This window comes from Emydura macquarii, unplaced genomic scaffold, assembly GCF_026122565.2.
Source record: "Emydura macquarii macquarii isolate MOO-44397 ecotype Brisbane River unplaced genomic scaffold, CSIRO-AGI_Emac_v2 contig_2897, whole genome shotgun sequence".
Lineage (NCBI taxonomy): Eukaryota > Metazoa > Chordata > Testudines > Chelidae > Emydura > Emydura macquarii.
The window spans coordinates 35,721,849-35,737,355 of record NW_027133034.1 but is presented as its reverse complement, the minus strand read 5'-3'; the positions used below and the strand labels follow the sequence as shown (position 1 = coordinate 35,737,355).

Here is a 15,507-nt window from a genome sequence, read left to right as displayed (position 1 = left end):
AACAGCCTGGGGACAGTAACCTGAGATACCAAATGGAGCACTACAGCTGAAGCAGCTTGCCATAAACAAACCTCTACATTTCTATTGGTGTTCCACTCTCCGGTAGAAGCACAAAAGCATGTCTCTTTCAAGCTGCCTTGTCTGTGGGGCTCTGATTGGCATCTGTCCCTAAGATGTCTGACAGGAGCTATGAACTGCCAAATAGCATCTGAATGTTGTCTTGGGCTTCCAGACAATTACTGCACACTTTATTAAGAAAGAGCTCACCTTTTAAGGGGCTACTGGGAAATCAATAGCGAGGCCAAGAACTGTAGGTGAGCACATCTATTACTAGGTCTTCAGAGACGCTCATGGTTTTAACAGTTTTACTTCACATTTAAATCCTGCACTTTAATCTTCTGTTCCAAAACCTATTGGATTTCATGGAAAGATTCCCAATGACTCAGTGGACTTTGAATCGGGCCCTAAATATTGAATATTGCATTGAATAACTTTTTTGAGTTAGTCTATTCCCTGGCAAGAGTTGTTCTTAGAGTAGAGGCAATGTGTATTCCAAGTAGGTGGGTGCACACCCTGAGTGCCAGAGCTGGAGACCTTTGCCTAGCAATACCCATAGAGGGCTGGTACTCGCACCCTCATAGCTATAGACCCTCCCCTGCCTAAATAAGATGGCAGTACCCCAGCCCTCTTCAGTTCCTTTTTATTGCCCATCAGCTGGAATTGGAGCTCTGTGCATTTGTTGTTCACAACCTTGTGACTTATAATTTTTTCTAGCCTAATTGTACATAGTTGATGATCAGTAATACGTAATTAGCTAGTTAACGTAGTGTTTTTGTTAGTGGTAGTAGTGCTCCCTGATGATGCCCTCACTAGTTGCCCTTCAAGTGGAGGGGCAATTCCCATAGGGACCCCCACTCCCCCAAAGTGTGGTGCTTGTTTTGTCTGGGCAAAGCCCACCTGAAGGAATGCTGCTCCATCTGCCTCTCTTTTAAGAAGAGGACTCAGGTGGCGTGGGACCTTGGTTTGAAGCAGCACCCGCTTGAGCAGGCCTGAACCAGTACCAAGGCCTTCCTCGGGTGCACATTGCCCTTCAGCTTGGAGAGAACGGCTGCCTCCTTTTCTGGGTCTGGCGCAGGAGTCTTTCTCAGTTGTCGGTGCCAAGTAAGATGTCCTATAAAACCAATCGGGGACGCTCTGGGTCCCAAGGCATCTCTCTGAAGAAGAGTGTGGGCCGTCTTGGTGCTGGCTCCGGTGCATGGGCTGGCATGGGTGCTTTGGCCCCTCCCTCAGTACAGGACAGGGATGGCAGACATCCTGTACTGTCGACTCCACTTCTGGCCTCTGGACATCTGTTGAGTCTGGTACTGACAGTTCAAGTATTGTCCATTGTACCAGGTTGCAGCAGACCTCCTCTGCCTTTTGGTCACATTCTCACGACTCATCCAAGACTTAGCGAGGCTGGCGCCCACATTGGGCTCACAACTAGTATGTGGCCAAAGTCTCGGCACTGCACCTCAAGACACCCCTGCCTGTGGCTGCTGGAGACATAGTACTGGAGGCAGAGCAAGGCCCTTCGGTACTGGGTCCTTCCTGCATGGTCGATGCCGCAGGTTGTCCCGTGGAGGCAACCAGCCCCCTCTGTGTCAAGATACGCAGGCATCCTGGTACCAGTGCCCACACCAGGACCAACTATACCAGTGGCACCGACTCTTTTGCAGCCAGCGATGCTGCCTACATTGGGGGGGTGATCCCGACCTCTTTCTGCCTATGGACAAGTCAGATAATCTCCTGGCTCCATCCAGAGTTGCTCTCCTCCCCCTCTTGCCACCCCTCCCCCCCAATGTCGCTGGGGTCCCAGGACTGCTCTCAGGAGGGACACAGCCCGGGCTCCCTCTCTGACATCTTTCATTGCAGTTAGATGTCCGGTTTACTGTACACATTCCCTCCTCTCCTGAACCTTCCCCAGGTCATCGCCAAGGTTGACTGAGCCAACCTTATCCTCGTTGCTCCGGCGTGGCTGAGGCAGCACTGGTTCTCTGATCTCCTCGCTATGCCACTCTTCGACCTTCTCATGCAGAGTTGCAGCTGCACCTTACATCCAAGATTTCCTCCCTTCACCTGATGGTGTGGCTTCTCTATGGCTGAAAGGGCATTGTTCGCAGGCTGTCCAACAGGTCCTACTTAACAATAGGAAGCCTTCCATTAGAATGGCCTACTCAGTGAAGCAGAAGAGGTTTTTTCCTTTGGTCCGTAGCCTGTGGGACCCCTTTGGCACATGCTTCCATCCAGGCCATCTTGGAGTACCTATTGCACCTTTCAGGAATCGGTTCTCGCACTCAGTTCTTTGAGCACATCTGGCAGCAATATCAGCTTTTCATCCGCTGGTCCAAGAGAAGTCAGTTTTCTCCAACGCCATGGTGATGAGGTTCCTCAAAGGGCTCCTCCGCCTGCATCCTCCGGTTTGAGATTCAACCATCTTGTGGGATCTGAACACAGTTTTAGTGGCTCTCGTGGGGCCTCCATTTGAGCCTCTTATTTCCTGACCACTGTCCCTTCTTCTATCTCAGAAGACAGCACTCTTGATAGCCATCACCTCGGCCAGAGGGGTGGTGAGACTTACAGGCCCTCCTGGCCCAGGCATCCTTCCATGTAGTTTTCCAGAGACAGGGTTATGCTTTGGCCACACCTGAAATTTGTTTCCAAAGTGGCCTCCCAGTTTCACCTGAACCAAGTGGTGAATTTATGGGTGTTTTTTTTTTTCCCCCAAGCAGCATTCTTCTCTGGAGGAATAAAGCCGTCATATTCTAGATGTTAGGCACTGCCTAGCCATCTGTCTGAACAGGACTGAGCAGTTTCATGTCTCACCTCACCTGTTCATAACACATGCAGACCATTTCTCAGGGGATAACCTCTTGCATCAAGACTGCTTATGAGATCGCGTCGGCAACGTTCCCTCTACAGGCACACTGGAGGAGAGTGCAAGCAATGTCTGTGTCATTCCTCAATGACGTTTCCATATTGGACACTTTGTAGAGCAGCCATATGGTCATCCGTATGTACCTTTACAGACCACTGTGCACTCACTGCTTCTTCCAGGCCAGATGCTAATATTGCAATGGCAGTTCTTAGTCAGACTCCAAGCCCCACCTCCAAATGGAATGCTTGGAATGCATGTCTGCATCTACTTGAAGAAATGGTTACTCTAACTGTGGTTCATTGAGATAAATACAGGTCTGCATCACCATGTGGGTTGCCTCTGCTTGAGTCTTCTCCTGAGCATTCTGTGCAAAGGAATTGAGTGGGGTTGGGGTGGCTTCACCTTATAGCTAGGGAGGAGCTAGAGCCATGAGGTGTGAGCACTGCCCCTCTACAGGTACTGCTAGGAAAAAGTTTGTTTCCAGAGCGTGTGCACACCTTCTTGGAATACATGTGCACATCACATCTCAAAGAACCACAGTTATACTTGCAGTAAGAAATGGTTATTTACTGTAACTGTGTCTGGCACTAATTAGTTGTCTGATGCCTTACAAGCTCCAAGTTACATTTAATTGATGTATACCAATGAGGAGGTAACCAAAATGGGGGGAGAACTTTTTCTGTTGTACATTTGAACACTGGTTTCTTTGGGGTTCTTCTATGTCTCAGCTGGAACGCCTTTGCTTTCTCCTCCTCCTGACTCTAAGTGTTTTTATGTGCCCCTACCTGTGGTACTATCTTTTTTACCAGTATCTTTCCAGCTAAAGCGTAGGAGAGGACTCTAGAGATAGCAACTCCACCAGGGGGATTAATGGTTGAGCAACACAGGCTCCTTTCTCTTTCTCCTCTGCCCCACCTGTGGAGCTGAGTGGGGAGCCTCCCCACTCTAAGGAGTACAAGGAGACTAGAATCAGGAAGTTGGGCATACAGACCTCTTGGCCACCAAGTTATCCGAACAGTTCTTAAAAACGCTAGTGGAACAAACTCTTTTCTGGAGATATGTTACACTAATTCATGAGAAAATAAGTGAATAAAGCCAAATCTAAAGCACAAATGCATACAAAACAGTAAAGACTGACAGTGTTTATAAAGCTTTGTAGTAAATGACACTCCTGCAGTTCAGATAACTAAAGCCTTTAAATTCTCTGAGAATGTTTTCCTTAAATTGTAAGTTTTCATGCAAAACTTTGTTATAAGAACAGCACTTGTGATGTTGCACGAACGTTAAATATGTGGTGTTCAGTTTTCTTAACTCTTTCTCCATTGTGTTGGTACCAACAATGTGAAGTATAACTTTAAACTGTTCAAGGTCAGTGTCACTTCATTTCCAATCTGTCTATCCTTGGGCCAATTATTGACTGATCGCTCTGATGTAGGAATGTTTCCATGGAGTATCCTAGTTTTCAGCTGAGTAAAACCACAGTTCTGTCTGCAGATGTGAATTGCTCCATGACTTCACTGATGCAAACAGATCTAAAAATAATATTCAGCTCTGTGCAAACTTCGTTTGTAAGGCTTACTTTACAAAATATTTTCATGTGCTTTTCAAGTTTTTTGACAAGCAGCATCCGTAAATATGCTTGTTGGCATTCCTCTTCACTGTGTTTCCATTTACTGATATATCTTGCTTTCTTTTCTGATTGCTATTTGGCTGTATCGTTGTTTAGTTGCTTACATATTAGTATGTAACTAGTTCTTGCGAGGGCAGCTGGGTACAGCATATAACAGTATTTTATTAATGAAATCTGACAACTGTCAATGATGCATCCACTGGAACACCATTACTTTCACATGGTACTAATTGGAAAGTCTTTCAAACTAAGTCAATGTCAGTGAAACTTTATTGATTGTTTCTTTTTAAATATGTGAACATTTTCCCAAACAGCTAAGATTGTCAAAATAATTGCGTTCAGACTAAATTCAAATTCAGACTGAGCCGGAATCTGTTCTCTCCTAAATGAGCTCTTAAAATCAGTGGTACAGATGAAATCTTGTAAACTGTGCATGCTTGTTCTTTCTCTTACCACTTTTTTTTTTTTTAAGGGAGCTTCCATTTTGTTGATGCTGCAAAAATATATAAAAAATGATATTTTTCAAGCTGGGCTTCAGAATTATTTATATGATCACAGCTACGGATCCACACGGAGTGATGATTTATGGGATAGCATGAATAAGGTAACCATCTTGGATATTCTTAGTTTTGTTTTTTGCATGATGTATTACAGTGAGCTGTGAAAAGCAAATACATTTTCTATTTCCTGATATTAATGGTGTTAAATAAAACCATATATTGCAGGCATATATTGAAAAGTTCTTTTTTATGAGTTACACCACTCATGTCTCATTTTAAAACTCTGTTCAGAGATGAACAAACCTAAATGAGCAACCATCGTGCCTAGAAGAGAGCCTACCAAACCTGCTTAGCCCTCTTCCCCTTCTCTCCCCATTTTCTTTTTAAAAAGAGTGCAAGAATGGAATGGGATGGGTATGCACCAGCATAACACTAGCAACATGATAGTTATGGTCCGTGAGTCTACAGCCACTTAAGCATGTGCATAACTTTACATGTCTAGTCAACATTGATGACATCAGTGGGACTACTCATGTGAGTAAAGAAAATTTACTCATGCTTAATCACTTGTAGAATTCGGGCCGTAGTACAGAAGCAAAGCTTGTTCTTCCAATGACGCTTACAGTCAGACTTTTTAAAATACTCACCGTTGGCCTAACTCTGCTTCAGTGATAAAACTCCCGTTTAGTTCAGTGGGAGCAGTTAGGCCAAAGCGGAGTGAAAGTTGAAAATCCCAACCAAAATATCTGGTTTCCTTTTGATCATAAACATCATTGTCTTTAGAGCAAAATGTAAAATCCACTTCTTTATTCTAGCTTCCTCCAATAGCCTCAAGACCTGTGGCAGTGGAGAAGAGGAGGTGCTTTGAAAGCATTTGAAAGAAAAACCCAAAACAAATAAACTTTTCAGTTTCCCTTGTTGGAGTCCTCCCTGCTTTTATTTAAGAGATGCTCTGATGATAGAAGCCAGATAAGAACATAAATCAGTGTTAGCATGCTAAAAATATCAGCTATTAATTTTTAAGAGAATTTCTTTCACTTCAGTGATTTCCTGGGATTCGTAGGGGAGTGGTTTCAATGGCAGTACACTTATATTGGGTAGCTTGACTGTCTAGACACCAAAGTACTGAGTAAACATGCAAGAAGACTTGATCGCTGCCCTATATGGCTTGCAATCTAAGCAGACAACACAGAAACAAAGGAGATGGGGTGTGAGAGAAGCAAGAAGGTTTAATGGTGGTATCGGGCATTGTTAGTTCCATGATGTCTATGTTTTTCTTTTTCAATTAAACAAACACTTTGCTGGTGGACAAGGACTAGTAGGTCTCCTTGGAAGAAGTGTGTTTGGAGGAGAAGAAAGTGGAGGGTTGGGCAAACTTGGACAAAGAAGGCTTAAAAGTATAAGGAGGCCACCTGAAAGGAAGGACATAGTTTTAGACAACAGAGGTGGGAGGGAGAAAGAGAGTAAATGAGATGAGAGGTAACCAGGAGCTGCCCTTCTGGAGTCGACCAAATCAATCTGAAAGTAAATAGAAAATTTAATAAATGATAAACTCTAGAAATTTTGACCCAAGCTCTTTACAGAGAATTAGTTCTCTTGGACTAATAATTCTATTGTTTTTAACCCCTATTCAATTATATAGGACTCTTCTGTAAGGGTAGGGTATACAGATCTTTGTAGGCATAGATCAGTAAATTGAATTTCAGATGGACCATGAGGGCAGCTGAAGAAGAGAGCTAGGCAGAACAGCAAGTGATATAGGTGACTTTAGCAGTGATGAGCATTAATTTTCTCTTCCTTTAGAGCTTGGTCCTGCAAGTTGTTCCAGGTAGGCTGATCCCTGTGCATACACATAACTCCCTCGTATAGACTGCAGTTTCACACGAGGGTAAGAATCCACCTGTGTGAGACCGCTTGTAGGATCAGGGCATTAGTTCCCCACTAGTAAAATGGAGGTGCTAACATGGAACCACCACTATGTATAGTACTTTGTAACATAGGGATGAATAGTGCTGCACAAGTACGAAGAGTCATTAGGATTTATTTAAACTGTAATAGCAGCATATTGGAGGGTTTGGAGGGGTGACACACAAACAGTAAATAAATAAAGGTTAGTTAATATTGAAGGCTTTTTTAACTTAAAAGGGTGGTTTAACCACAGAAATTTGGGCATTTCAGGCTTTCTTAATGTTAAGCATTGAAAAATTAAAACTTGCCTTCTAACTTGGAACTCCTCTACAATTCCAGAATAGCAATGAAAGTAAAAGAAACACCTACCTTTAAAATTAGGTTACTTGCTCTGTTGTCTTCCTCTCACCTCCATCCCACTTTAGCCTGCTTGGCATTCCTGTGTTTCCCTTTCTTGTTTGGCTGTCACTTGGATGTGGATCTCTTCCATTCAAGAAGATAAAACATTTGTTCACCTCCGTTACTGCTGACAAAATTGGCATGCCAATACAGAATGATTCTACACAGGGACTTGAACCCTGCTCCTTACACTGGCACTAGTTTTAAGATGGCTCTTGTGTGGTGAGCTGTAAAGAGGATTTGACAGACAGCTGAAGAATATCAATGATCTTCCTGTCGACAGTGAATGTCTTTGTGTTTTACAGATCACAAATGGAACGTTAGATGTTAAAAAGCTGATGAAAACCTGGATTCTGCAGAAAGGATTTCCCTTAGTAACTGTTAAAAGAAAAGGAAAGAGCCTCTACATCCAGCAGGAGAGATTCTTGCGTAGTGTGGAATCAGAAAATTGGACTTCAGATGCAAGGTTGTTCTCCCCAGTCCTCAGAAAATATTGGCCTTTTACTTTCATGCAACTCAACTGTCTTCAAAGTGCATGTTCCTTGCATTTCAACACATTTAGGATTCTAGTAGCTTTCTCTAAAAGCAGGTAGTAATAATGAAGTGACACACACAGGTATTTATTTGATTTGAAAAGTAAGATAGTCCCTGTCTGCAGTTGCAATAGCCCTAATGTGGCTTTTTATCAGAACAAAGTTCATCATGAATAAATTTAAGTTTTCTGATGGTTTTTAATTGGCTTGTATGATTAACTTCCATGCATGCTAGAACAACAGGCTTTTATGTTTGGATTCATTTTACTATTTAAAGAAGGCTATTTCAACCTCTCCCAACTAGTTCCAATTCTTAAATTTCAAGCTCAAATAGTCGGGGCACATGAAGGATGGATGTATCTGGGATGAGAGAGAAGGTAGATCAGAGGAGCTTGCAAATATCACAGATGAAGCAGAGCACTGCAGAGGAATGGTGGTGGTGTCTAAAGGACCAGGACATTTTCTTCTGGCACCTGTACATTTTTCCTCCTAGGCCAAAGATGCAGGCTGAATGCTGATAGAGGACCATATAGAATGTGGATAAGGAAGCTCTTCCCCTTACAAAGGTTAAGATTGACAACAAATTAGCATTTGTGTGGACAGTTAATAGCTAACGATACTTTGTTTAGGAGTAATGTCCATAGTAGTGGAAGAATACAGGGCAGTAAACATCTTTTTATGGGTAATTAGCTACTGGAGCAACAAGGAGGTAGCTGATGACTGCAAAAATCAATTATATCAAATATATTCCATTACCAGGCACCTTATCCTTGTTATAGAACAACAAGACATTCTCAAACTGCAGACCCTATAAGATTCTGGTATTTCACGATCACTGTTGAAATTTAAAGGGGAGTTGAGGGCATTTCACATCATGCAAAATTAGGCCCTGAAAAAAAACTTGCCTTATTAGGATTGAAAGTTTGGTTTTGTGCATCTCTCTTCCTGGGTTTTCCATGGATGTCACTTTGGAGGTCACACTCTGGTGAATAGACCTTGAAGGATGACTTCAGGTGAATAATTCAATAGGGGCTTGTGTGGAAATTGGTGTACATCCAGTTCACTCCCCTCAGTGGGTTTGCCCCAGATATAAACTTGGCCCCTAGTGACAGCAAAGATTTCATTGTTAGCTGAAGATGATAATCCCATTCTAGAGAAGTAAATACCTTGAATCCTTGTTTTTAAGTTTGTGTTGGGTTTTGTTAGTAGGGTTTGGGACATGACCAGTGTCCTTGAGCTTTTTAACATAGGTCCCCTACAAAACTGCAGAACTTGAGAGGGACGTTGATCTTCTGGGTAAAGCACTAGACTGGGACTGACATGCCTGGAGTTCAATTTGTGGCATGGCCACAGATTTCCTTTGTTTTGTTTGGTTTAAACAAGTTGCTTAATGTTTCTGTGCCTCGGCTCTCAATTTCTAAGATGAGGATAAGCCTATTTTCCTCCCTAACAAAGGAGACGTAAGGATAAAAATTGTTTGAGAGTCACTCAGATACTGTGGTGATGGATAATGTAAAGAGAGAATAGATTTCTTTATATTATTTTTGTTGTTGAAATGCCCAAGTGTTAAAGCAGTTTGTCTCTCAGTTTTGATTATATTGGATGTGACTTACGACATAAAGCTAGACTGTTTTATAAGTCTGAAAAAATATCATTTCTCTTACAGTTATCTGTGGCATATTCCTCTCTCCTACACTACTAGCGGCTGCATTAGTTTCCTCTGTCCTTATGCATATTTACTGGACCAGAAGTCAGGTATGTGACTTGCAGCCGTTGTAGCCAGAATATACAGTGAATGCAGGCTCTTCTTCAAGTGCTTGCTCATGTCCATTGCCAGTTGGGGGTGTGTGTGCCACACTGGTGCCAGAAATTTTCCACTAGCAGTAACCGTAGGGCTGGCTCTAGTGCCTCCTGCAGCGGCGTGCATATTCACTGGCAAGTAGGTGCTGCTGTGTGTCTGTCCCCCTACCCCAGTTCCTTCTTACTGCCTGTGACGGTGCTAGAATGTCTCTTGCTCTCACAAGTCATTTGAATATAGTGGGTTTTTTCCCCTTTTCCTTTATACATCTATATAGTTACCTGTTAGTTTTAGTTAGTTGTAGAGTTAATTGTTAGTGATCCGGGGATGGGGCATGCCCTGGTCCCTGGGTTTTAAACCCTGTGCTTTGTGTAGGAATCCTATGCGGAAGAGCGACCCACATCAGAACTGTCTGAAGTGCTTGGGGGAGACTCATGTTCATGAGAAGTGTAAGATTTGCAAAACTTTTTGCCCCCAGACTAAAAAGGACCATGATTTTTGGCTGAAAGCCATTCTGATGGAGTCAGCTCTCAGACCAGCATTGGAGCTGGATTGTTCGGACTCTGTGCTGAGCACCTCGGCCTCAGCACGGAACACGGCTCTGACAGCAGTCTTTCTGGCACCATTCGACATCCCTGGTGCCGAAGAAGAGGCTGAAGACTCAAGCCAAACGGGGGCATTTGCCAGCAAAAAAGAAGGGTGTGGGAGACCAGGCAAGATCCTTGTTGGGCCGCCAATCCCCACAACCTCCAAAGGGCATGTTGCCGTTGCAAGCTTTGAGCTCTGTGACAAGTCCTCCACCAACTCCAGGCAGCGGTAACGGGCCCTGTCACCCGGCAGTACCAACCACTCCAGCGGCCTTTCAGGCAATGAAGGAGCTCTTGGTGATGTCCGTACCGCTGTTGTGTAGGGAAGGAGGACCTCCGCACCGGGAGTTGGTGCTGATGCCAGTAGGGAGCTTATCAAGGAGAAAATCAGTGTTGAGACCAATGCGGTGGTCGCAGTCTTCCAGGCACTGCTCACAGACGCATAGACAGTCCCCAGACCCAAAGCTCTGCTCACCGGAATGGCACAGTGAGAGGTCGGGTTCCCATCGTCCCTCTGAGTGCCCGGCACTGGTCAGCAGAATGATGGTATCGGTCCCCGGAACGTCACCGGTCCTCAGATTCCTGGCGCGGATCCCAGGAACCTCGACTCCGCGCTCCTAGTCCTCATAGAAAACCTAAGGATGAGCCAGTCCCGGGATGCCTGATGCTCAGATTCTCTGCACCGATCCCTGGTGCCAGAATGTTGGCATGTGTGTTTACAGTGCCGGAGTCAGCACCGCCATGGTCTCCAGACAGTGGATCCTCGCTCTCGGACAGAGAGGAAAGTCCAGTGGATAGGACAGTCCTCGACTCTGACAACCATTTTCCCTATGATGCCACTGATGGATGGGGGCATGGCCTCAGAGACAGTGGCCCGTACTGTGGTAATACTGGAACCTGTGGGATTCGCCCAAGGAGTCCCACAGGCCTACTCAGTGACAGGAACCTCAGTACCAAGATCCTTGATGCCTGAGAGTATGACACTGTGCTTAAATTTGGAGTCAGATCAAGAATGGTCACCCACCCATCAGGAGGAGCCTCCCTGACCTGGGAAGAGGATCCCAATCTACCACAGCTACCAGCCTATTCCTCCTCTTCACCTGATTATGTGGTAGCAGGCTCCTCTACCACAGCTCTGGTGGATGACTTCAGATTCCATCAGGAGCTACTTAAAAGAGTAGCGTCCAACCTAGGCCTTGAAATAGAGCTAAATGAGCCTGCATACAAGCTCTTTGGATCCTGGTGACAGCAGCTCCATCCATGGTGGCCCTTCCTGTACATGAAGGGATGATGAAACTTGCCAAAGCACTATGGCAAACTCCAGCCTCCTTGCCCCCGCCCCCAGTCAAAGCAGGTGGAAAAGAAATACTATATGCTGGCCAAAGGATTTGAATATCTTTACACCCACCCTCCCCAGAATTGTTGGTAGTGTCCGCTGTCAACGAGAATTTGACCCTGCCTGTCCCGAAGTTCCATGCTGAAAAATAAGGAGGCCAAAAAGCTGGACTTATTCAGATACAAGGTTTATTCTACTGCAAGTATGTAACCAGTAAATGTTTGTTTGGGAAGATACCACTTTTATCCAGTGACTGCCAGGTATTAATTTATGGACGCCCTAACACAGACCTCCAGGCCAGAGTTTGAGGCCAACCTGAAAGAAGGCAGGACAGTAGCTAGGGCATCCCTGCAAGCAGCCTCAGATGCAGCAGATTCTGTGGCCAGGACTATGGCTTCTGTAGTGTCGATTTAGAAGGGCAGTCATCTGGCCTTTCACCATGGGGCTGCAGTTGTCAGGCCTTCTGCCAAAGGTCCAACAATCCATGCAGGACCTCCCGTTTGATGCTACAGTCCTGTTTGTGGAGCAGATAGACTTTAGGCTGCATGGGATGAGGGACTTGAGGGCGACACTGCGTTTCCTTGGCCTTTACACCTAGTCATCGTCCAGGAGACATTTCAGGCCCCAGCAGACCCAGAAATTCGGGGGGCAACCCAGTGGAGAACCCTTCAGGAAATGGAATAGGGGTTACAAGAGGTGCCAGGGCCACTCATCATCGCAGCCCCCCAGCCAGGCTTGAGCCAACACCACCATGGAGGCAAACAAACCTTTTGGAGGCGTGCCCGAAGGCAATTTACCAGTTATTACCTGGGATCCAACTTCTTTCTTTTCTTCCCATCTCATTCCTTTCCTCCCAACCTGGGCTACCATAATGTCAGATTGCTGGGTGCTTAACACAGTAGCTGCAGTTTGCACCTTTGTTTTCCTTGCTCCCGCCCTCCTTCCCAGTCCCTCTTTAAGGGCCCCTCTCATGAGCAACTTCTTGTCCAGGAGGGTCATGCCCTCTTACGAGTGGGTTTGGTGGAAGAGGTCCCTCAATAACTAAGGGGAAGAGATTTTTTACTCCCGTTTACTTTCCAGTTATGAAAGCAAAAGGAGGGTTGAGACCTATCCTAGACCTGAGAGGCCTCAGTAGATACCTCCATGAAGTTGAAGTTTCATATGGTCGTCTTAGCCACCATTTTTCCCTTGCTGAATCCAGGCAACTGGTATGCCACCTTTGACTTAAAAGTTGCCTATTTTCACATTTTTATCTTCCCCAGCCACAGGAGGCTCCCTGAGGTTCATTATCCGCTCACGTTACTCCCCTTCAGCCTTTCAACCATACCGCCCGTGTTTACCAAATGCATGAAGGTGGTTGCAGCCCATCTCAGACACAGAGGCCTCCCATACCTAGATAAATGGCTTATCGGGGCAGGTCAGTGACACAAGTTCAAGACAGCATCGCAATGTCCGAATCACCTGTCAAGTAGTGGGTCTGCTGATAAACTAACAGAAATCAAAACTGGTCCTAGTTCAAAAGAAATAATTAATTGGAGCGATCCTGGACTCTACCTGGAGGGAAAATTCCCAGGAATGTCAGAGCTTATAGCCTGAATTTCAGCCCACCTGCTCACTATGGTGAGGGTATGCCTCGCCCTACTGGGTCACATGTCAGCCTGCACTTAGGTGGTGCAGTGTGCCAGACTACACCTCAGGCTTCTTCAAATGTGGCTGGTGTCTGGCTGGGGAATACATGGACATCACCTGGACTTGATACTCATGGTCCCTCCATAGAAACTTACCTCTCTGTCGTGGTGGGCAAGACCACAGCATGTGCTTACAAGAGTACCTTTTGAGGCCCCACGACCGATGTTATCACTGGTTTCAGATGCCTGGGATCTAGGAAGGGGAGCTCACCTTGACACCCTCAAGACCCAGGGTGTCTGTCTGGACCACAGAAGAACGAGTGTTAGATATCCACATCAGAGAGCTCAGGGTAATCTGCCTGGCCTGTGTGGTGGTCCTGCCCTAGCTCTCCAGCCTGGTAGTTCAGATACTCATGAACAGCACGACCTAAATGCACTATATTAACAGGCCAGGAGTGCGGGGTGGGGGAACGCTTCTGTCCCCAACCCTCTATTGGGAGGCCTTATGTCTATGGGACTTCTGTGTGAGTCACAATGTTCACCTTCTGAGCATCTCCCGGGGGTCAGGAATATATTAGCAGACCGTCTCAGAAGATCATTTTGCTCTCACCACGAGTGGTCTGTACACCCAGAGGTGGCCAGTCATATCTTCCAGAGGTGGAGCATTCCCAGAGTGGATCTCTTCGCCATCCTGGAGAAAAGGAAATGCAAGCAGTTCTGCTCTTGGCAGGGGCTTGACAACAGCTCACTGACCAATGCCTTTCTCTTACCGTGGTTGGGGGATCTCCTGTACACCTTCACCAATGCCACTGATCCACACGGTCCTCATAAAGATGAAAAGACAAAATATGGGTATGACATCCCCTTAATGCAATCGGGACTGGAGAATGGTTGAGTCACCCCAGTTCTCGACGCTTGGAGCCTGTTTTACTCTGCTTTGCCGTGAGAGTCCCCACTCCTGGGCGGTTCACATACAGCCTCCAGCAAGCAAGTTGCTCCCAGCTCAATAAGTGAATGCTTCTAGCCAGCCACTCCTTGGATTATGCAACAAATGACCCTCATAGCCAATACACTCAGTGCCAGATGCAACTCTAGGAACTTCCGTTTTAGTGTTCATTGCTGCCCACTGAACACTGCAAGCTCATATGTTTGCCAGTTTAACAAAGAAATTGATATGCACCAGCCTTGTTACTTCAAATGGCATCTCCAACACACCTTAAACCAAATGCATTGCTTTACACAAAAGAAACCAAACAAATTCATTATCTTGGCATAACATGGGTTCATTCTCCATAAAATGACTGTTAAAATGATGGTAGCTTAGTTTAATCAGGTACTGTTGTTTTTTTTTTTTTGTTTTGTTTAATTAACTTTGCCAAATGATTTACAAAATCTCATTGAATTGTTTCTGGATCTCTGCCATTTGAGATGTTGGTTGAAAAGTAGTTTACCCTACCCATTAATCTGTGAATACCAAGCTGTTAACTTGTGCATGTTCTTGACTTTGTCACAACTATTAGCTAAGTAAGTAGTCAAATAGCCTCAGTGTTAATTGATCGACAGAGAATAGTTTTTGCTGTGGTAGGCCCATCTTAGTCATATATGTTCCCAGGTCACTTCAGGAACTGGAGGGAGGGGAACCCCATATGTGAGTTCTGTGGAATCTTTAAACAGGAACTCTCCTCTAGTTTTGCACTGCTTGCCTGCCTTCCGTTTTCCTTGGTAACAGCATATTACCATAGTCTTGCAGCTGTATTATTCCCCCATACTATCTGGTCTCCACTGCTAGCCTGACTTTACACCATGGAACTTTTCAACTAACACACATGTTCTTCAGTATTTTTCTCCAGGCAGCCCTCTGCAATACTGCACTGTCAGACAAGTCTGGGTTGCTCATTTTAGCAAGATTATTTTTTAAGTGCCGCCTCCTTCTAGAAAGTTTATATGTATATTCATTCAATGTAGGTATACTGTATTGGTGCTGGCTTTTAATTCAGTTCAATTCTAAAGTGTGTAATTTGGATCCATTGAATTCTGTAAGAATGCACAGGTATAACCAGTGGAAAATGGTGGCCCTGTTTTTGTCAGCCCAATGGGGGGAATAGGAGGGGAGAACAATCCAGAGTTAATGGGCATTCACACAGAACACCATGCTGACTACTGCTCCTCTTCTATAACAAGGGTGCTTCCAGCTCAGATACCATCTCTGGTTGCAGCTACAGTAGCATAGATTGGAAGAGATGTGACCTCGTGGGTAAACTGGACCCAAAC

At 45.1% G+C, this 15,507-nt stretch overlaps 1 protein-coding gene across 3 annotated transcripts in view; it reads left to right on the top strand.

The window, feature by feature from the left end:
* LNPEP (leucyl and cystinyl aminopeptidase) overlaps positions 1–15,507 on the top strand; it is a 99,722-nt gene that overhangs the window by 69,165 nt on the left and 15,050 nt on the right. For all 3 annotated transcript variants that reach the window (XM_067569063.1, XM_067569061.1, XM_067569062.1), the window contains 3 exons: positions 5,020–5,151; positions 7,660–7,820; positions 9,554–9,642. In XM_067569063.1, coding sequence (XP_067425164.1) covers positions 5,020–5,151; positions 7,660–7,820; positions 9,554–9,642 — 382 coding nt within the window. The remainder of the gene's footprint in view (positions 1–5,019; positions 5,152–7,659; positions 7,821–9,553; positions 9,643–15,507) is intronic.